Here is a 21,759-nt window from a genome sequence, read left to right as displayed (position 1 = left end):
CGACACATTGGTCCGGCTGGCATCCGGGTTGGTTACGCGCTGTGTTAAGAAGCAGTGCGGCTTGGTTGGGTTGTGTTTCGGAGGACGCATGGCATTCGACCTTCGTCTCTCCCAAGCCTGTACGGGAGTTGTAGCGATGAGACAAGATAGTAACTACTAACAATTGGAGACCACAAAATTGGGGAGAAAAGGGGGTAAAATAAAATAAAAAACAGAAATGTATTGTGTAGATCAAGTAGATTGGAATAGTATAGGAGATTGTGTTTGGTCTATTCATTTTATTTCTGTCTTCCACATGCAGATCTCTGCTTGGAATACATGTGTAAGTTAAATTTGTCAGTCAATACATCAGTCAGTCCCTCCAGTCTGCTCTGTGGAGCTTTCATGCTGTGTGTGTGCATGTGTTATCCACACTGCTGGTGCTGTGTGCTCCCCCTCTGTCCCCCACAGTAGAGCTGTAGTTTCCTCAGCCTCTCTGAGTGTCTCTCTGTAGAGAGAAGCAAAACATGATGATGATAGTCATGATGATAGTGATGATGATAGTAAGGATGTTAGCCATGGTGTTAGCCATGGTGTTAGCCATGGTGTTAGCCATGTAGTCATGATGTTAGCAATAGCGATGATGTTAGCGATGATGTTAGTCATGATGATAGTGATGATGATAGTCAGGATGATAGTCATGATGATAGTCATGATGATTGCAATGATAACTGGTCATGTTGATAGTGATGTTAGTCATGATGTTAGCGATGATGAGAGTGATGATGATTGTCATGATGATAGTCATGATGTTAGTCATGATGTTAGTGATAGCGATGATGTTAGCGATGATGTTAGTCATGATGTTAGTCATGATGTTAGTCATGATGATAGCGATGATGATAGTGATGATGTTAGTCATGATGTGAGTGATGATGAGAGTGATGATGATGATAGCGATGATGTTAGTCATGATGTTAGTCATGATGATAGCGATGATGATAGCGATGATAAATGGTCATGATGTTAGTCACGATGTTAGTGATAGTGATGATGTTAGTCATGATGTTAGTCATGATGTTAGCAATGATGATAGCGATGATGTTAATCATGATGATAGTCATGATAATAGTCATGATGTTAGCAATGATGAGAGTAATGATGAGAGTGATGATGAGAATGATGATGATAGCAATGATAAATGGTCATGATGATAGTGATGATGATAGCGATGATGAGAGCGATGATGATAGCCATGATGATAGCCATGATGATAGTGATGATGATAAGTCATGATGATAGTCATGATGATAGTCATGATGTTAGCGATGATGATAGTCATGATGTTAGCGATGATGAGAGTGATGATGATAGCAATGATAAATGGTCATGATGATAGTGATGATGTTAGCGATGATGAGAGTGATGATGATAGCGATGATGTTAATGATGATGATAGCCATGATGATAGTCATGATGATAGTCATGATGATAGCGATGATGACAGCGATTATGATAGCGATTATGATGTTAGTCATGATGTTAGTCATGATGTTAGTCATGATGATAGTCATGATGTTAGCGATGATAAGAGTGATGATGTTAGCGATGATGGTAGCGATGATTGTAGTGATGATGTTGTGTCTTTGGTCTTCTCTGCTCTAATGGACCAAAGCTCCCAGTGACTCCCTGTGGACTCTGCTGCTGGAGCTGATCAGGTCTCTCAGGGGAACTCTCTTCTAGGGCTGACCCCATTTAGTCGATTGTTTGGTTGATAGGCTGTTGGTCGACCGAGATTTCTTTAGTCGAGCAGTTACAAATTGTTTAGTTTTTTCCATTGTGCACAAGCCAACTGTTTGATTGGCTGATGGACTGTTCATCATCCAATGGATTAGTCTATCAAAGACATGCAACTGAAATTGTATATGTTTATATTGTCTAAGAATAATAGTGCAACACTAATATTGTAATATTTTATAATATGTGCTTTCTCCCGTGTTGGATAGCGGTCACTTTGCGCGGTTCTGTAACATGCACGTCGCATGCACGTGACCAATAGGACCTGACCTTTAGCCCGTCATAAGAGTTGAGTGTTTAGGGTAGAGGTCGACCGATTATGATTTTTTGATACCTATTATTGGAGGACCAAAAAAGCCGATACCGATTAATCGGCTGATTTTTTTATTTCTTTATTTATTTGTAATGACAATTGTGACAATTACAGCAATACTGAATGAACACTTGTTTTAATTTCATATAACACATCAATAAAATCAATTTAACCTCAAATAAATAATGAAACATGTTCAATTTGGTTTAAAAAATGCAAAAACAACGTGTTGGAGAAGAAAGTAAAAGTGCCATGTGCCATGTGCCATGTAAAAAAGCTAACTTTTAAGTTCCTTGCTCAGAACATGAGAACATATGAAAGTTGGTGGTTCCTTTTAACATGAGACTTCAGTATTCCAAGGTGTAATAACATATTAAAACATGTAATGACGCATTCACTGACTGTTGTCTGCCTGGGCTTAACCATGCAATTTTGGCTTGTACTCTGTGTTATACCTTCCCCATCTCTCTGTTTCTCAATATACTAACTGCACGGGAAACCCCCACCAGGGTGGCGGAATAAGATAAACACACTGAAAACTCATAAATATACACACACTCAAAACCCTTTGGGATGGGCTCCAAAGACAAAGAACTCTGTCGAGAACCAATGGGATACTGACACCAGGCTGGAGAGGACTGTCTATCACCTACGAACAACCTACCAGGAGCCAGGACTACCAGAATCTACCTACGTCATTTCAATGTATAAATGAACTGCACAAATATGTTGTAGGTCTCTTCTTCTTCCGAAAGCTCCCTAAGAGTTGGACGAATAGGAGCCGTGCAGCACGTTTTGCCAGATATCATTACGCTTGAATAAACGGCCTTTAATATACCGTATCCGCCTTGTCCAGAGTCTCATCTTGGTCTCGTTTCTCCAATAACTAATTATTAACAAATTGGTAGCCAGAGGATGGTTGAAACCCATGAATTCGGTCCATAGACTTGATGAGAGAAAAGACAAGTTGACGACAGATTCTAGAAGGACGGGCGACCTGTCTACAGGAGCCATCGGGGATTCAACTCGCCTCAGGAAACTGATCAAAGAGCTCGACACTATAAGGTAAGCAGAACCTGTTTAATCGAAATCTGCATATTATATTATAGTCAGTATCCAAATTATGACCAGGAGTACTGAGAGCGTGAGTATGAATTGCCGTTAAATTTATGAAACATTTTCCGATAACCGGCTCCCGCATTTGCATAATGATATCTGTGTAAATATATTGTTCAAATCTAATTCAAATAGTCCAGCAACAGTTGATATGTAAATCGGCTGGGTGTAATGGTGAGGAATTGGAGGACAGAATGTGATGTGATATATTGTTTAAAATAAGGATTTGATAACAGAATTTGATGGAATGTGATGCACTGTTTTAATCGGGTCCATATAGTCTGGCAATTTTCGATGTGGCAATCGTTTAGGTGTTACGGTGAGGGATTCAATAACTCAGTGAAATGAAATATGAATGAGATGATGAAATGTTTTGTTAATTGATCGAGACGTATATTTAAGACTGGAACTAGTGGAGTAGGCATCCCACTAGGAGCATCAGTTAATAAGCTAAATAATTGGACTAGGAGTGAAGGAATTAAACCTGATCTCTCCAGATTAATGTCACTGATTCACCGTTCCATGAGACCGAGTGATACTGACCACCGGCTCTAAATTTGACCGCCGAGTCAAAAGTTTGGGTGGGGTTGTGCGGCCGCCGTGCCGTGTAACGAATTGATTTCTGTTCTCTTTGTGCTGTTGGGGTTGCCTAGAATTAATTTGACAAATATTATAGAAGGCATCTGAATGCATTGTCATTGACCCAAAAGTAGGCGTTTGGGACACTAACATTTCGCCAGGCAGTAGAAATGTGTGAAGCTGTAAAATTACTCCAATAAAATACCCTAGACGCATAATTATCTTGCGAATATCCCTTTTCGATATTATAGTACAGTAATTCTACAAAACTCTGTGTGCACGAGGGTGAGACACGAGAGATAAGTCTGTGTTGGCACCAGGGATACATCGCTGGTTTCGACCAAGTGACGGGCTAAGTGCACATAGTTGCTGAGGGCCATAGTGCAATATCTTGTTAGCACATTTTGTTGTTTTTTTAATTGTTTTACATAATTTTTTATCGGACCCAGACATAGTGAATTGTCAATATGGCCTCAATTACCGTTCCCAAACTCAAATTCAATGAATATTTAGATCAGAGAATACAGGAAAGGGCAGGAGGAAAACAGGAGTATAAATCAATAAAGAAGATATGGGGGGAAATTAGGCTGAGATGGACCCAGGCAGGTTACATTAGTGGAGTTGCCCCGTCAAGGGAACAACTCAACGCTATGGAAAGAGAATTAGAGGAGGCAGTCAGGCACGGGAAAGAGAGTGAGGCAGAAAGGAATAGCAGCCATTTTTTCAAGAAGAAAGGAACGAAGGAGAGAGCTGAGGCTGAGCTGAGAATAGGGACATGGGCAATAGAGGAGACAAAAAGGACACGCCCACAAAATAAACCTGATATGATGGGGGTGCTTGCTGGGGCCTCAGATGACGTCAGAGAAGGCACAATCAACAACCACAACACACCACCGCCCACCGTGACCACCCCATCGGCCCCGCTCTCTCTATACCCGCCACTGCCACAGGAAGAGAAGACTGAAGTGCCACCTCCCTATTCACAAAATCCATTCGCGCACCTCCCACACAACCCATTTAAAACCCACACCACACCAGCAGCCATACAGGCCCCGGTCTTTATGGTGCAGGGAGGACAGCTAAAAGGGAACATGACTGTGGGGATTCAAGAAGGCCACCTCGTCTGTGAAGAAAGGCCCGATTGCTCAAGCCCCACAGCATTACAAGGCCCAGGTGGGTCCCTGCCGAACTACCCACTAGGAAGGGAAGGTGGATCACAAATGGGCCTCCTAAAGAGAGAAGGCCACAATCTTATTCAGTTCTCCTCTACTCCAAACACAGACAATCAGCTGAAATCATAGGCTTGACACAAGCACTGAAAGGAGCAGGAAGGGGCCTACCAACTTCCCCTACGCCCAGCAGCTGATCCACGCTTTGTTGAGTACCAGCCTTGGAAGACCGCTTTGATGGGACAGATGCCCAGCCTACATGGAGGAGCCTCTACATGGCTACACCAACTGCAATGAAAACACTACTAGCCAAAGCCACGAACACAGGATGAGGAGGAGGAAGAAGAGGACCCCCTCCTCTACAATACAACCACCCAGGACCCAGCCACATGCAGCAGCAACAGCAAGATTACAACCAACCACAGTTTCAAGGTATAGCAGGGAACACCATGCCCTGGCCATAAAAGATGCCCACACTGTCTGAAACCCAAGAAGTGTACTGGCTAAAATGCCTACCCACAGGGCCTGCCACCCCTCACATCCAGTTTAAGTTCAACCAACTGAAAGCTCAAATCTACACTCTGCACCCATATAAGACTCCCCAAGCTGAGAGCCATTGCACACTCAATGCAACAGAAACTGATGACTGCCTCTACACTGCAGACTGGGACGAAGACATGATGCACCTGACCCCACCTATCAGGTGTTGTACCATTGTGTGTGGCCCAGAGGGGGTGGCAGCACCGGTCATCCTACGATCAAGGAACCTCCATGCACCCCTGGCCTGGACGGCTGAAGCATCAACAGCCATAGCACTCCTGACAACAGATCTATCAGCGGCAGCAGCTCTGACTGTACCTGACTACAAGAACAAGTTCCATTTGGATGTTTCTGAAAGGGAAGGATTCACCTCATCCGTCCTATTCCAGAAACAAGAGGGGGAGAGAAGGGTCTTGATGTACTACTCTTCCAAACTTGACCACATTGAGGTAGAACAGACAACATGCTCCAGATACGTTGCTGCAGTAGCAAAAGCTATTGAAAAAACAGCTCACCTCGTGATGTCACCCTTCAATCAGCCATCATCCCTCAACCAGCATCGGCCCAATTAGTTGAAATCATCGGATTGACGCAGGCCCTCATCAGAGGAAAAGGAAAGACTGTGAATATCTATAGAGACTCAGCCTATGCCCATAAAGCAGTCCACACTGATGGACCCAGAACTTTTATGAGAAGCACATGGCCCCACACACGAAGGCAGACTAAAGACCCTCCAAAAGGCCTCGCACATCTGGTGGCACCCTCACATAAAAAATATGACTGACTTATTTCATGGCGATGATTTATTTTGTGATGAATGCAATGTTTGTGACAGACACAACCCAAAGAAACCATATCGAACACCAATGGGCTCATACCCATTACCTAATGCATGATTTCAGGATATTAGCATAGATTACACTGACATGGGGACGAATAAGGTGGTTAATGGGAAACAATACCTATTAGTGATGGTGGATAGGTTTTCCAAATGGGTAGAGGCAATTCCAGCGGCGGGGGAGGATGCGAGGTCAGTTATAGGCCACAATCCCAAGGTCTCATGGAACGTGCAAGTCAAACGTATGTGCCGGGTCGAAGTTGAAATGGGTCGAAGCCCTGCCCCTGGCGTTGATGGCCATGAGAGCCTCACCAGGGTCAGGCGCCCATCTCTCTCCTCATGAGATAATGACTGGTAGAGTCATGCCTGGCCCACCAAGGGAGGGAGGTCATATGCCCGCCCTTGATGTGCAATAAATTGTAATGTCTAATTATGTGAAAAAACTGACGGTTCTCTCTGCAGCACTCTCTACCCAGGTTCACAAGGTCCAGGAGGGGGAGCTGCCGGGGGATACGCCACCACTGAAGGTAAAAGTTGGAGACTGGGTAAGGGTAAAGGTCCACAAGAGAAAGTGGCTGGAACCCAGGTGGACTGGTCCGTACGAAGTGAAGGAGGTTACTTCACACTCAGTCCAAGTCAAAGGTAAATTGGGCGCACCTTGGCACCACCTCACACATTGTACACCAGCTCCAACCCCTTCCCGCACACTGACGGAAGTCAGAACCGACCTAAGTGGTCTACATTCGGCCCCAAATCTTGCACCTCCTTAGTCAGGGAAAATGGGAGGTTCAGCCCCATATTCACTGACTAAGTCACACCGTACTCCTTGGGAACGGTTGGGGATCTCCGGATCCTTGTTTGTTATTTTTCTTCTCATGGGAGGAGTCACTGTATGTACACTCACATGGCTTATAGACCAACAGATGCACCCACTACAGATTCACACACTGAATTCTACTCTGCCAGGTGAAACTAACTCTCTCTCTTTTCCCTCTTATCTACCACAAGACCATACCGTCTCTAGGCGTGAGGTGGGGGTCACTAAGTGTACCCCCCAGGAGTTGAAGAGCACCACCTTGTGTTTGCCTTTCAATGCCACCACCACCGTTTACCTGCCTTGGGGCCTTTTGGGTCATGCGCAAAATAGTTTGGGGCTACCTGCCTGGACCTATTCCAGTTTTAACTGGTATATAACCAAAGGGGGATATGGTGAGTGGTCTTGGAAAAACCTGGTGGCGGAAACAGGGCATGACTGGTCCAGCTATTCCAAGGGACGGGTTGTTCTTGCCTGGCGCAAACGGCTTACATTTTCACTCACTGGTTTTCAACTAAAGCTGATTGTACGACCTGGGACCACTATGGGTTGTCAGGTTTTTACGTTGGCCCCATATGTAGATACCAACAGGGCTGAAGTCCATTTCACACTATATATCTGCGTTACGCCACAACCACAGCCTACTTCTGTGACGGTGCGTGACGATATGGCAAAGCCACATACCCTACCCCAGCACAGGGATAGGTGGGGTTCTGCTGTTTTAGTGGTCACCACCTCTACCCCGGATGAGAACATTCGGGTTGCTACAGGTATCTCAGGTTTGTCTAACAATTGGTTATTATTGACCGAACAAGCAGCCAATACAACCCCCACTAGTTGCGTAGTTTGCATGGGTGCCCGACCATTGCTCCGCATTGTCCCGGCTACTGTCGAGATCGGATGTTTAATGCCCCTTATGGACAAAGACAATCCGACTGGTAATTGCTCCTTGTGGGATGCAGTTTACCCTGTTGTCTCCGCTACGGACAGGGCACCAGTATTTTCCTCTGATGTTGCCAGGGCGAATTCTCCTGTATTAACATGACAGGGGGTATACTACAGTTAGGGTTACTCCCTGTTGGTTGGTGTACAAATACTATCGTAGTAGTTGGTGGTTTTAAGCCAGTGATCAGGGCTGACATCTGGTGGTGGTGTGGGGGACCTCTGCTTTTTGACAGACCTCCCAATAAGGCTACGGGTACTTGTGCGCTTGTAACACTTCTGCTGCCTATCTCTGTTTACCCTATAGGTGTGGGTGATTTGGTGACCCGGATACAGGCTGTGGACCCACAGTTTCTGCCTACCAGAACCAAGCGGGAAGCAGCCCTGACTGTTAGGGATCCCACATATATTGATGCTATAGGTGTTCCTAGGGGGGTCCCTGATGAGTACAAGCTGGTGGACCAGGTCGCCGCAGGTTTTGAATCATCTCTCTGCTGGTGGTGCACTGTGAATAAAAATGTTGACCGCATTAACTATATACATTACAATGTCCAAAAATTAGGTAACTGGACTCAATAAGGTTTTGAGGCCGTACATGGTCAACTGGCGGCTACCTCCCTTATGGCTTTTCAAAATCGCATTGCCGTTGACATGTTGCTGGCTGAGAAGGGTGGGATATGTTTTATGTTTGGGGAGCAATGTTGCACATTTATCCCCAATAACACAGCCTCTGATGGCAGTCTCACTGTTGCGTTAGAAGGACTACGTACCCTGAATGGTAAAATGAAATCCCACTCTGGGGTTGATACCAGCACGTGGGACTCCTGGATGGATGCATTTGGTAAATATAAGGTCCTGGTCTCTTCTATTCTGGTCTCTATCTCTGTGTTTGTTGCAATATTAACTCTCTGTGGCTGTTGTTGCATCCCATGTGCCCGCTCCCTGCTTTCTCGAGTTATTACTTCTGCTATTGCACCAAATAATGACCCTGCACTGATGTTCCCCCTCCTACAACAGGAGGATCCTCTGGTGGAGTTTGAAACATGCACATATGAGTAGTTTTCACGTCTCTTTGGAGACGTGAAGAGGGGGACTACAAATTTCCTACATTTCCTGTTCTATTTTTCTTACTTTTAGTTTTTGTCACGTCTAATAGATGTGAAGAGGGGGATTTGTAATAACATATTAAAACATGTAATGACGCATTCACTGACTGTTGTCTGCCTTGGCTTAACCATGCAATTTTGGCTTGTACTCTGTGTTATACCTTCCCCATCTCTCTGTTTCTCAATATACTAACTGCACGGGAAACCCCCACCAGGGTGGCGGAATAAGATAAACACACTGAAAACTCATAAATATACACACACTCAAAACCCTTTGGGATGGGCTCCAAAGACAAAGAACTCTGTTGAGAACCAATGGGATACTGACACCAGGCTGGAGAGGACTGTCTATCACCTACGAACAACCTACCAGGAGCCAGGACTACCAGAATCTACCTACGTCATTTCAATGTATAAATGAACTGCACAAATATGTTGTAGGTCTCTTCTTCTTCCGAAAGCTCCCTAAGAGTTGGACGAATAGGAGCCGTGCAGCACGTTTTGCCAGATATCATTACGCTTGAATAAACGGCCTTTAATATACCGTATCCGCCTTGTCCAGAGTCTCATCTTGGTCTCGTTTCTCCAGTAACTAATCATTAACAAATGTAAGAGGTTGTAGTTAATATAGTATTTATAGGACTATCTCTCTCTATACCATTTGTATTTCATATACCTTTGACTGTTGGATGTTCTTATGGCACCTTAGTATTGCCAGTGTAACAGTATAGCTTCCGTCCCTCTCCTCCCCCCTACCTGGGTTCGAACCAGGAACACATCGACAACAGCCACACTCGAAGCAGCGTTACCCATCGCTCCACAAAAGCCGCGGCCCTTGCAGAGCAAGGGGAATAACTACTAATCTCAGAGCGAGTGACGTTTGAAATGCTATTAGCGCACACCCAGCTAACTAGATCGCCATTTCACATCGGTTACACCAGCCATTAGGCTGATAGGCTTGAAGTCATAAACAGCGCTGTGCTTGCGAAGAGCTGCTGGCAAAAGTGCTGTTTGAATGAATGCTTACGAGCCTGCTGCTGTTTACCATCGCTCAGTCAGACTGCTCTATCAAATCAGACTTAATTATAACATAACACACATTAATATGGTCGAATCCGGAAACTATCATTTCGAAAACAAAACGTTTATTACAGAACAGTTCGGTATTTTATCTAACGGGTGGCATCCCTTAATCTAAATATTCTTGTTACATTGTACAACCTTCAATGTTATGTCATAATTACGTAAAATTCTGGCAAATTAGTTCGCAATGAGCCAGGCTGCCCAAACTGTTATATACCATGACTCCATATACCATGACTCTGCGTGCAGTGAACGCAAGATGAATTACACAATTTCACCTGGTTAATATTGCCTGCTAACCTGGATTTCTTTTAGCTAAATATGCAGGTTTAAAAATATATACTTCTGTGTATTGATTTTAAGAAAGGCATAGGTGTTTATGGTTAGGTACAGTCGTCCAACGATTGTGCTTTTTTCATAAATGCGCTTTTGTTAAATCATCTCATGTGTAGTTATAACTAGTGATTATGATTGATTGATTGTTTTTTACGCAATAAGTTTAATGCTAGCTAGCAACTTACCTTGGCTTCTACTGCATTCGCATAACAGGCAGGCTCCTGGTGGAGATGAATGTAATCAGGTGGTTACGAGCATTGGACTAGTTAACTGTAAGGTTGCAAGATTGGATCCCCCGAGCTGACAAGGTGAAAATCTGTCGTTCTGCCCCTGAACAAGGCAGTTAACCCACCGTTCCTAGGCCGTCATTGAAAATAAGAATGTGTTCTTAACTGACTTGCCTAGTTAAATAAAGATTAAATAAAGGTGTAAAAAAAAAAAACTACGCCCAAAAATACCGATTTCTGATTGTTATGAAAACTGGAAATCGGCCCTAATTAATCGGCCATTCCAATTAATTGGTTGACCTCTATTTTAGGGAATGTTTATCATATACAGATGAAGGATTTCAGTAACAACTTTTCAGTCAGAGAAACAAGTAGAAACTAAATGGCTGTAATTAGGTTGCAGCTTCAGCACCACGGACAGCGTGATAAACACTTGCTGTGTTGTGGTGCCTGTTTGCTGCAGCAGGGAGGAGAGGAGACAACGTACGCCAGTCACAGGCACTCACTGTCATTTATTTAACACAGCGTGGCCATCTGACTCCCTCTTGAGTCATTTATTTGTCTTAATTATTTCATCAAACAGTGTGTTTAAAGCATCAAACCACTCTCGTCGACCAAGATTGTTTTTGTCAGGGACAGCCCAACTCTCTAGACACTCACACACACACACCTGTCACCTTCAGGATCTGGGGGTCACACACACATAGCTCCAGCAGGCTCACATTATTGAGAGATAATCTTCCTCATGTTAGTCTCCATCTCTCTCCTGTTGTTTCTGACTGAACAGAGGATCCTCTCTCACTTCCTCTATTTATCTCTGACACCATCACTAGAGGACAGTCTTCATTTATCAACAGTGTTTTATTCATTTACACACCTCACTGAACTACAGTTCTACACAACATCCATTTGTTAGAATAACACTAGTGTACTGAACACAATGTGTATCTTCAACACAGTAGATAGAACCAAGCCAATATCAGCTGGTGTAGAATAGATCCACACACTCTGAGTGAAGCAGAGGAGTAGAACATGATAGTGATGATGATAGTGATGATGTGTCTTTGGTCTTCTCTGCTCTAATGGATCAAAGCTCCCAATGATTCCCTGTGGGCTCTGCTGTTGGAGCGGATCAGGGCTGTGGTCGTCATGAAATTTTGTCAGCCGGTGATTGTCAAGCACGTAACACGGTAATTGACCGTTAATTAACATAAACACGCTTAGCATCTCCTGGCTTCCACACAGACTACAAGTCACTGATGCAGACCTTTGGAACGTTTACATTTTAAAACGTCTAATAAATCCATGTAATATAGCCTACACCTTCACAATAAATCCATTATTTATTTTAGTCATGTCTAAAGAAACATGATATGAAGAAAAAGTAGTCTGTTTCAGAAGAACAGAATAGCATACGCTGAGTTGTCCTTATGTTAGGTCCTGATGTGGCTATGCTATATGGCTGTGGGCTCCACTAGTTCATTTAGCAGACAAGATTTGCTTAGAATTCCGTGGCATTATTTTATATTATTTTGTAGTATGAAGAATACAATTGAACATAGCTGAATAAAATAGAAAGGATATGGCTCTGACATGGCTCTCTCAGAAAGCTCAATTCTCATTACCCGTCACGTGATCGGGTCTTTCTCACAGGCTACAATTGAAGACAGACACATCCGGGACACAACTGCACGACACGCGTCCTTATCCAAAAGATATTGGAAGAACTGTCGTCATTTACATTTCTTCAACAAGATGAGTAGGCTTTCCAAACAGCAAACGCACTAGCCTATGTCAATCTACTATCCTCCATAGTACAAACGTCGACCTCTTCTATTAAGTGCAAGAAATAAATATTCCAAACATAGTCTGGGACAGTTATGCAATAGATCCAAAACTAATACAACCATTAGCATAAAAAAAAATGTTTAAGCAATGAGGCTGACTCAACAGATCAGAACGTTTAGCTTAAAACATTGATAAACTATTAGGCTATTTCTTCACATGATAAGCGCAGCAATGCGCACGGCAGCAGGCTAAAAGCAAAATGCAATCAATTAGTTGGAAAACGCCATTATCAAAAGTGACTGCAAATGCAATTATACATGTAATGCTTTTATTATAAAGGTGCATTTTTATGGTAAAAATGATCTTCCCCAAACTTGAAACTCATGTGCTGCTTATGTATGCCAGTTAGGCTCTACACCCGTTGTAAAGCAGATTAATGTGCTTAATTTTAACATGTTATTTGGCCACTTTAGTTGTGATACAAACCTTAGCAAAACATATAGGCCTATAGGCTAGGCTACATGAGGTGTGCGACTATGATTTGAAAAAGGCGCAAAACAAAGGCGCGCTATTTCTTGCCTTTTTCTGGGCATCTTTCACAAGTGACAGTATATCATTCAAAAGTGATAGTATATCATTCACAAGTGATGGGCTAATATTGTCACCCATCACACTATTCTCGATTTAATCTTGTCTTTACATATAGTAAATATGTGCGATATTTAGAATGGACCATTATCATGCACCTGTCTCAGAACAGGGACAACGGGAAAAAAATACATGTCATCTATGCACTTAAATAGGGAATGGAGGATGCTTTCGTTGACAGACCAAGGTGTTGTTACATTCGTTGACAGACCAAGGTGCAGCGTGGTAGGCAATCATCTTACTTTTATTTAAAATGAACACCAAAAAGAAAGCAAAAAATACAGACGTTCTGCAGGCTATACAGCACCTAACAAAATCAAGATCCCACAAACTAAGGTGGAAAACAGGCTGCCTAAGTATGATCCCCAATCAGAGACAACGATAAACAGCTGCCTCTGATTGGAACCGTACTAGGCCAACATAGATTTGCCCACCAAATCACACCCTGACCTAACCAAATAGAGAATAAAAAAGGCTATCTGAGGTCAGGGCGTGACACCTGTGATTTATTTTCATGCCAGCCAGGTGAGCTATACTCCTGTTGTAAAGCAAAGCAATGTGCTTAATATTAGGAAAGCTGAGAAATAAATATAGTAGCCTAGCCTATAGAAAGCTGATGAGATCCTCTTTTTAATAGAGGCCACCACTCTGTTTAATTGCATAGCCTATAGAAATATTGAGCAACCTGAGCTCATGGGCTCTCATGAAGTGTTTGATTAGATTTCTTTCGATTACATTTGCATTGATGTCAGGGATTAGAGGGACAATAGAGTGCTGAGTACCAGGCAGTTAGCAAGTTTGGTAGGCAACTAATGACCAGCAGCAGCATCAGAGCTTGAAGAAGCCTAATTACCTTGATTAAACGGTCACGTGGAATTTGCCGGTGTGACACACTCACCTGTCACCCTCAGGATCTGGGACACACACTCACCTGCCACCCTCAGGATCTGGGACACACACACACACACACACACACAGGAAACGTTTTGTTCCTCAAGGTGTCATTCATTAAGATAACTAGTATTGTCTTTGTGAGTAACATTTTTGAGTTTTAGGTAGTCCTCAGGATCTGAGCACGGAAACCCCCTTTTTCCTTCAAAATGAACAAGTAAAATCAAAACATTGAGACGAACACAGACAGAGGCACATGGATCAGTTTCTTTATCATGTTAGGTTAGTGTGACCTGTAGTGATGTGACTCATCACAGATCTGAAACACTCGCTAAGAGAAGACTTCTCCGGCAGGAAGGCAACCCCACATTACAGCCAGCTAACTATTAGAGTGTATTACAGTGTGAACTCATACATGCCTGTTTGTTCCCTCTAGGAGTTCACGTCCTCCAGCGGATGTATGGCTGTGAGCTGGATGATGACGGCAGATTTCCTCAGTCTGGACAAGAGCACTCGTACCTGGACTGCTGCCAACCAGAAAGCTGCCATCAGCTAGCTTAAGTGGGATGCAACTGGAGATAACGCTAACTATTGGAAGAATTATCTAGAAAACACATGCATTGAGTGGCTTAAGAAGTATGTCAACTACGGCAAAGACACTTTGGAAAGGAAAGGTACAGTATAATCACTTCTTCCTTTTAGCTGAACACAACTTGGGTAGTGTTGACAAATATGAAAACATATCTCCCTTTCATCATAAGCTGTCCATTACATACATGGTTGTAGAACTATGATATCGAAAAATATTTATGTATACTCAGTATTTATTCAAATGTTCACTTCATCTGTCTCTTTGTCTCTCTCATCTTTCTCTCTCTCATTCTCTCCAGTCCCTCCCTCAGTGTCTCTGCTCCAGAAGAGCCCCTCCTCTCCAGTGACCTGCCACGCTACAGGTTTCTACCCCAGTGGAGTCATGGTGTTCTGGCAGAAAGACGGACAAGGTCACCAGGAAGGTGTGGAGAATGGAGAGACTCTCCCCAACAATGATGGAACCTTCCAGAAAAGCACCCACCTAAAAGTGACGCCTGAGGAGTGGAAGAACAACAAGTATCAGTGTGTGGTTCAGGTCACTGGTATCAAGGAGGACTTCATCAAGGTTCTGACCGAGTCTGAGACCCAGCCCAACTGGAGAAAGAACAGCTGGGGTAAGAGGGAGATAGATTTAAATATACACTTTACCCAACCCTCCTATTGAATGTACCCAATAATCCTCATTTAACTTCACTCATCTGCTCAGTAAAGCTACCTTTCTGACTGCATGTTCTCATTGATCTCATGACCTTTTATTGACATTGAGCGATGCTGCTTGGAGTTCATTTTAGATGAAAATGTATCATCTAGAACTGTAGTCTGAATGCTCTGTTCTGATTACAGGTGTGAACACAATTGTCTCCGCCCCCATCATTGGAGTGGCTGTAGCTCTCCTGGTCGTTGTTGCTGTTGTTGTTGGGGTCGTCATGTGGAGGAAGAAGAAGAAGAAGAGCGAGAAAGGTGTGAGGAGAGAAAGACCTCTTTCTATTGTCATATGTAGGATACACTGTCATCTTAGACATTATCAGCTGTGATTTACTTTAGTTTAGAAGTAGTAGTCATAGTACTGGTTTACAATTAATAGTATTGTACAGTGTAGTTAGTGATGGTAGAAGTATGTTTGATTTGATCTGATTCGTGTAAATAAAGAGTTACGTTGTCACCTAGGTTGTATGTGATGTCTGCAGTGGGAATACAGGATTCAGAATACTGCGAAACATGGTCTTCTATTGTAATATTCCAACAAATCTGAGTCACACACACTGTAAACACAGAATCCATATATAAAAAATATCTGCCTTTAGAAATATTCTTTGGTGATTTCCTTGAAACAGTTGTACTTTAATTTATTCCGTTTGCTTTTTAAAAGTTGTGCTGTAATTTTGTTGAATTATAAAATGAAAATGTTCCACTGTGTGATAGACATCTCAATCTTACAGGTAAATTAGAATCAATGGATGTAAAAATTCAAATGTAAATTATTATTCAAATAAAACATCAATTAGCTTGATTTTCCCCTAACTGAAGCCACCAAAACAATCACATTTTAAGAGATATTGCTGTAAACTGGAAAAACATTTTTCAATTTTGTTTGAATGCGTAGTGTAGCAGCACATGTTTTGGTGGTATAAGATACCGTAATTGTGTGATGTTATAACTTTGCTCACACTAACTTGTTTAATTGTATAACTATAATCCAGACCAGTCCGTCCACATGTTCCATTTGTACATTTTTCTCTTTTCTCGAATGTGGCTTTATTTTTCTAGCTTTTTTAAAATTTAATGATATGTTTGATTTATGATGAGGCATAACACTTATTCACTACACATTCTGTAGAACTAAGTTGGTGAATGAGTGAACATGTATTTTATTGGAAGTGTAAATGTGATCAATTTAACAGACGCATAATCAACCAGCCAAACAAGACCAATTAGAGATGCATTCTGTAATAATGTTCTTACACCTTTCAATAAAGTCCACAGAGTTTAAATGAAAGTGTCATACTGGGCCTTTTAATAATGTTTGCAGTAAGATATGTTCTAAACAGCAAAGGACTTGAAGTGGAACAAAATAATTGTGTATATGGTATATGGGCTTAAGAAGAAGTAATATATATTTTGATGACCTGTATGAAAAAATGATGGGGTGACAGGTAGCCTGGCGGTTAAGAGCGTTGGGCCAGTAACCAAAAGGTAAGTTGCTGGTTAGAATCCCACAGCCGACAAGGAGAAAAATCTGTCAACGTGCCCTGGAGCAAAGGCACAACCATAATTTCTCATGTAAATCGTTCTGGATAAAAGTGTCTGATATGTAATTGTTTTAATAAAATGCTTCTTAGAAAGGGGGTCATCTCTACACTGTTTCTTTGAGTACCGGCACCTATTTCAGTCCAAGTCAAGCAATGGCTGTAAACGACAACGGGCATAAATAAATAGGTGCCGGTACTAGTTTGGGTGCGGTACTGTTGACGTTTAGGTGTAGGAGTTCTACAATTATTTTGTAACAATATGATAGGCTTTTGAATAAAGGTAATTCTAGACATTTTGTTGTCCTGTAAGAAAGATGTTTGAATGAAATGCTTCTTAAAAAAAGGGTGATAATCTCTGCAATGTCATATGATCGTATGATAGAGACTAGAATAAAACAACATAAAACAGTATCTTTACTTATATGGAGGTCCACAGCACTGCTGGTTTTCATTCTCTTCTAATCAGGGACTGATCAATTATATGTATTGATCAACTGCCAGGGAGAACAGAGAAGCTGTAGGAGTACTTCTGCCCTCTAGGGTTGAAATGTATCATCTGGTGTTCACCAAGACCTGTTGCACAGAATCCTGCCTGGCAACAGATTATATCAATGTTGGTAGACTATTTTATGGAATGTAGTTTCTGTAAGAGATGTAATTCTCTTTTGAGAAAATGAACATAATATGTATGGGAGAAATAGGCTTCTTCAGGTTTTATGGCAAATTCATTGCATTCATTTAAAACTTCCTCTGATATCACAAACATTTTGGTTGTAGAATTTCATTTGTACAGTGAACTCCTATACTGAGGTGGACATTTACAGAATTATGCCAACCAAAAGACACCTGGGCAAACACATCCGACTGGTTTGGGACAAGTATTTGTGTTTCAGGAAACAGTTTGTTGGAAGCAGATACGCTCGACAAAACGATAAGGACTCTGAATTTTACTTCTTCCAACTGTCGGCTATGTTATTCGACTGTTTAGTAGGCTAAAACATTTGACTAAAACGCTTCAAGGCACAAAGTTGTCAAGTGTATTTCACAAGTCTCAACAGACTTTACAGAGAAATTTAAAATCAAGGTTTGTAGTATTGTATTAAACAATCCTACAAACATTTTCCAATGACTGGGACTGGTACATAACTAGTAGATTATCATACTGTACATTTGAATAGGACTGGTACATAACTGGTAGATTATCATACTGTACATTTGAATAGGAATGGTAACAGTTGCAGCAAGTTGTGACTGCATGTAAGACCTTCAGGTTAAACAATCCAGAGGATGCAGTTTGAAAACGGTCTTTATTTGGAGCAGTGCTGGGATCAGTTGATAGAGAACACAGTGTGTCTGTGTGGGTGTAGAAACTGATCTGGGATCAGAACATGCCCTTCCTATAGCGGTGGATCAGTTCTGATACGTCCTCCTTACACACCTTTATCCAGCCGTCCTCCTGCATGTGGTACACTGGACAAACACAGACACACATAAATTAATTTGAAAGGTATTGTTAACATTTTATTTTCCTATGGATTCAGCATATGACTACTTTTTAATATGGATAAATCCCTATGAGATTAGATTATAATTGCATATTTAGATCTAACCCCTTGAATGGAATTACAACAAACAAACAAAATCTCAACATACAGCAAACTCAATCCTGCACCTATCTATGCTTCACATGGTCTAACATGAACTGACTTAGTCAATTCATGTCAAATGAATCGTTATAGAATGAGTATAGGTTCAGAACAAGGTCACTCACGGTTGACCACTCCTCCAGAGTAGGCGTCTCTGTGCGTGGCGTGGGTGATGCCACGGCGGCCCAGCTCGTACGCCTCCTCTACCGTCATGTCCTCGTGGTAGCCGCTGTCCATCACTCCGTACGCATAGCTGCTACCACAACCAGTAGAGAACATACGACCAGAGAGACGTGTGGCGTTATCATCCACGTAGTACAAACCAGGGCCCTGGACAGCAAGACACAAATAAATCAATACTCATCAACAGACATGTCAACTGGAGACACTCCAATGCTACTCAAACATCTTTGGGTAGCATCAGGATGAAAATGTCATCTATAAAATAAGGCTTTCAAATAAACACACGCACGCACAGACACACACATCCCACAGGCACACACAAACACACTCCTCCCTCCCTGTACCTTGTTGTCCCAGCCAACGATCATGCTGCCCATGGAGAGGCCCATGCCTCTGTATCCCAGCATCATGTTACACAGCAGCTTAGAGGCTGCAGACACTGAGATCCTCTGCTTGTTCCTCAGTTTGTACAGCCTGAGACACAAAGCGATGGTCAGTCACTGTATGAGACAAGGCAGTCAGAGTGCTAAAACACTGGTTTTCTTCCAGATACATTTTAACACCCCAGAGACATGAAGGCATTAATGTGGCTTGGAAGCATATCATTAACACCAATACAGGAGAGGGCTAGTCTAGATAAGCATTATGGCCAACACGTTAAGTAGATGGTAACTACAGAGTTACTGGTTGATATTGATATGGTTGTGCGGTGCTTACTTTATTTCCCATGTATTTGTTTTGAGTGTATGGAAATTACATTGATTGGTACATTTTCTCTTCAACCAACCCTCACTGGCCCTCCCCTTGTGCATAAGCCTAACAGACAGGCATCAATGATTGTGATATCAACACCATGTAACTGTATAGCGGGACTCAATCCAACAGAGACAAGCTCCAACAGACCTGCACTCCTTAGCCAGCAGTCTCTCCCAGTACTGGCAGTCAGCAGCACTGCCAGACATGGTCCCCAGCAGGTAAGGGTTGATCTCTATCACCTTGTTAGCCTCCTTCGACGCTGCAGGGAAAGACAAATGCACGGGAAAGGGGTTAGAGAATGATTGCTTTATGTTTGGTTATAGATCCCCGAGATCCATTCGGCATCTGACGTGTCGGACGTGTCTACGACTGCTGCTGGAACAAAAATCTAATGGACTCAAGGCTGATCACATCAACTTTCCAAGGTAAATCACATCAACATGGAGGATCTTACAATTACCACTTGTAGATGTTTTAGTACTCACAATACAGTAGGCAGTTATAGTAGTAACAGTAGAATGCTATTACTAGTTTCTTACTGTGTATAGGCACTGTATTCTCGGATGAACACAAGTGTATGAGAGAAACGAGAGACTAAAAACGAATCCCTATGGAATGTGATGTTTACCAATGTAGCTGCCAGCTGAGGCCCTGGAGTCCACAGCCACAATGACGCCATGGCGAAATTTGAAAGCCAGTGTAGTTGTTCCGTGATTCAGATCAATGGACACCCCACCTTCACGGCTGCATGACTTCAGGAACCCTGAAGGCTGGAGAGAAAGAGCACATTATAGAGGGGGACTGAGAAATAGATTGATCCAATTGTTTAAAAAATGTGAGACAGCAGCTCTGGTCAACATTTTGTCAGGTGGTATACATACGTGCGCGCGTATGTTTGTGCGTGCGTAAAAGTGTGCTTGAGGTGAAGTGTGAGTTTCCATTGAACCATGCTTTAGTAAGGTATAGTTCACTTCACATAGGACACATTAGATCATTTAGATCACCATATCATTGTCACAGGAGAAACAGAAACGAACTGCAGATTGAAAGACGCGTAAAATACTCACATCCACTCCAACTGGGACAGCAAATTCCTGATTCGGTCGGTCAACAAGATGCCCTACTCCTGTTCCAAGAATCTGCCCACGAAGTCCCGCGTGCGATTTATAACCACTTACGTCGAAAAGTGCCATAATGATTAAATCAAATATAAGAATGTACTGTATCTTAATAAAATTTGAAAGCGAAAATACAGCTTGACTTCGCTCTGACGCGTCAAGGAAATATATTTCCGAATCCAAACGAAACCGAAAGGGTTTTTAATATAAATTTTCATTCCTAATCGAAAAAGTAACCCAACTGTTGCTTATAATATGCGTACTCATTCCGAGTATTATTTGACAATAGCCTAACCACCCCTAATCATACGGATAAACAACTGTGAATAGTTATTAAGATTTGACGTGATTTTTCACAACAATATACAGTAAACTGACTGAAAACGTATCACACATTTGGCCAATCGCAGAGCATCATTTGTGGGTCGTCATCAGTAAATATGAAGACTTACCTGGTAGAGGTTTACCGTGCTGAAGGAATCACTCACAAAGAGTCACAGGGAGAGAACTACAATGAACAACAATATAAATACAACATGTAAAGTGCTCGTCCCATGTTTCATGAGCTGAAATAAAAGATACCAGAAATGTTCCACACGCACAAAAAAGCGTATTATTTCTCTCAAATGTTATGCACAAATTTGCTTACATCCCTGTTAGTGAGCATTTTATATTTTGTCAAGATAATCCATCCATCTGACAAGTGTGTGATATCAAGAAGCTGATTAAACAGCATGATCATTACACAGGTGGACCTTGTGCTGGGGACAATAATAGTCCCTCTAAAATGTGCAGTTTTGTCACTCAACACAATGCCACAGATGTCTCAAGTTTTGAGGGAGCGTGCAATTGGCACTCTGACTGCAGGAATGTCCACCTGAGCTGTTTCCCCCCCATGGCTACGCCCCTGCCCAGTCATGTGAAATCTATAGATTAGGGCCTAATGCATGTATTTCAATTGACTGATTTCCTTATATGAACTGTAACTCAGCAAAATCATTGAAATTGTTGCATGTTGCATTTATATTTTTGTTCCGTATAAATGTTATG

The 21,759-nt window shown here is 42.3% G+C and overlaps 1 protein-coding gene and 1 pseudogene across 1 annotated transcript; one reads left to right on the top strand and one right to left on the bottom strand.

Moving 5' to 3' along the window:
* Window positions 1-7,812: 7,812 nt before the first annotated feature.
* Window positions 7,813-15,919, top strand: LOC110488350 (annotated as a pseudogene).
* A 1,787-nt stretch (window positions 15,920-17,706) lies between these two features.
* On the bottom strand, window positions 17,707-21,107 carry psmb8a (proteasome 20S subunit beta 8A). The gene is made up of 6 exons (XM_021560568.2): window positions 20,659-21,107; window positions 20,220-20,361; window positions 19,739-19,850; window positions 19,180-19,309; window positions 18,778-18,982; window positions 17,707-18,476 (listed from the first exon to the last, which is right to left on the bottom strand). Exons 1-6 carry the CDS (start codon window positions 20,782-20,784, stop codon window positions 18,388-18,390), a joined length of 804 nt encoding a protein of 267 aa, XP_021416243.1. The 5' UTR covers window positions 20,785-21,107; the 3' UTR covers window positions 17,707-18,387.
* Window positions 21,108-21,759: the final 652 nt, after the last annotated feature.

This window comes from Oncorhynchus mykiss, chromosome 32, assembly GCF_013265735.2.
Source record: "Oncorhynchus mykiss isolate Arlee chromosome 32, USDA_OmykA_1.1, whole genome shotgun sequence".
Lineage (NCBI taxonomy): Eukaryota > Metazoa > Chordata > Actinopteri > Salmoniformes > Salmonidae > Oncorhynchus > Oncorhynchus mykiss.
Note: the sequence above shows the minus strand (reverse complement) of the source record. Positions and strands in the feature narration are given on the sequence as shown.

Excerpts from the sequence above, each read along its gene's own strand:
- psmb8a (XM_021560568.2), bottom strand. The coding sequence starts at position 20,784 with ATGGCACTTTTCGACGTAAGTGGTTATAAATCGCACGCGGGACTTCGT. Across the intron at positions 19,851-20,219 it reads CTCAGCTGGCAGCTACATTG|CGTCGAAGGAGGCTAACAAG; the intron begins GTAAACATCACA and ends CTTTCCCTGCAG. Across the intron at positions 18,983-19,179 it reads TCGTTGGCTGGGACAACAAG|GGCCCTGGTTTGTACTACGT; the intron begins GTACAGGGAGGG and ends CTTGCTGTCCAG.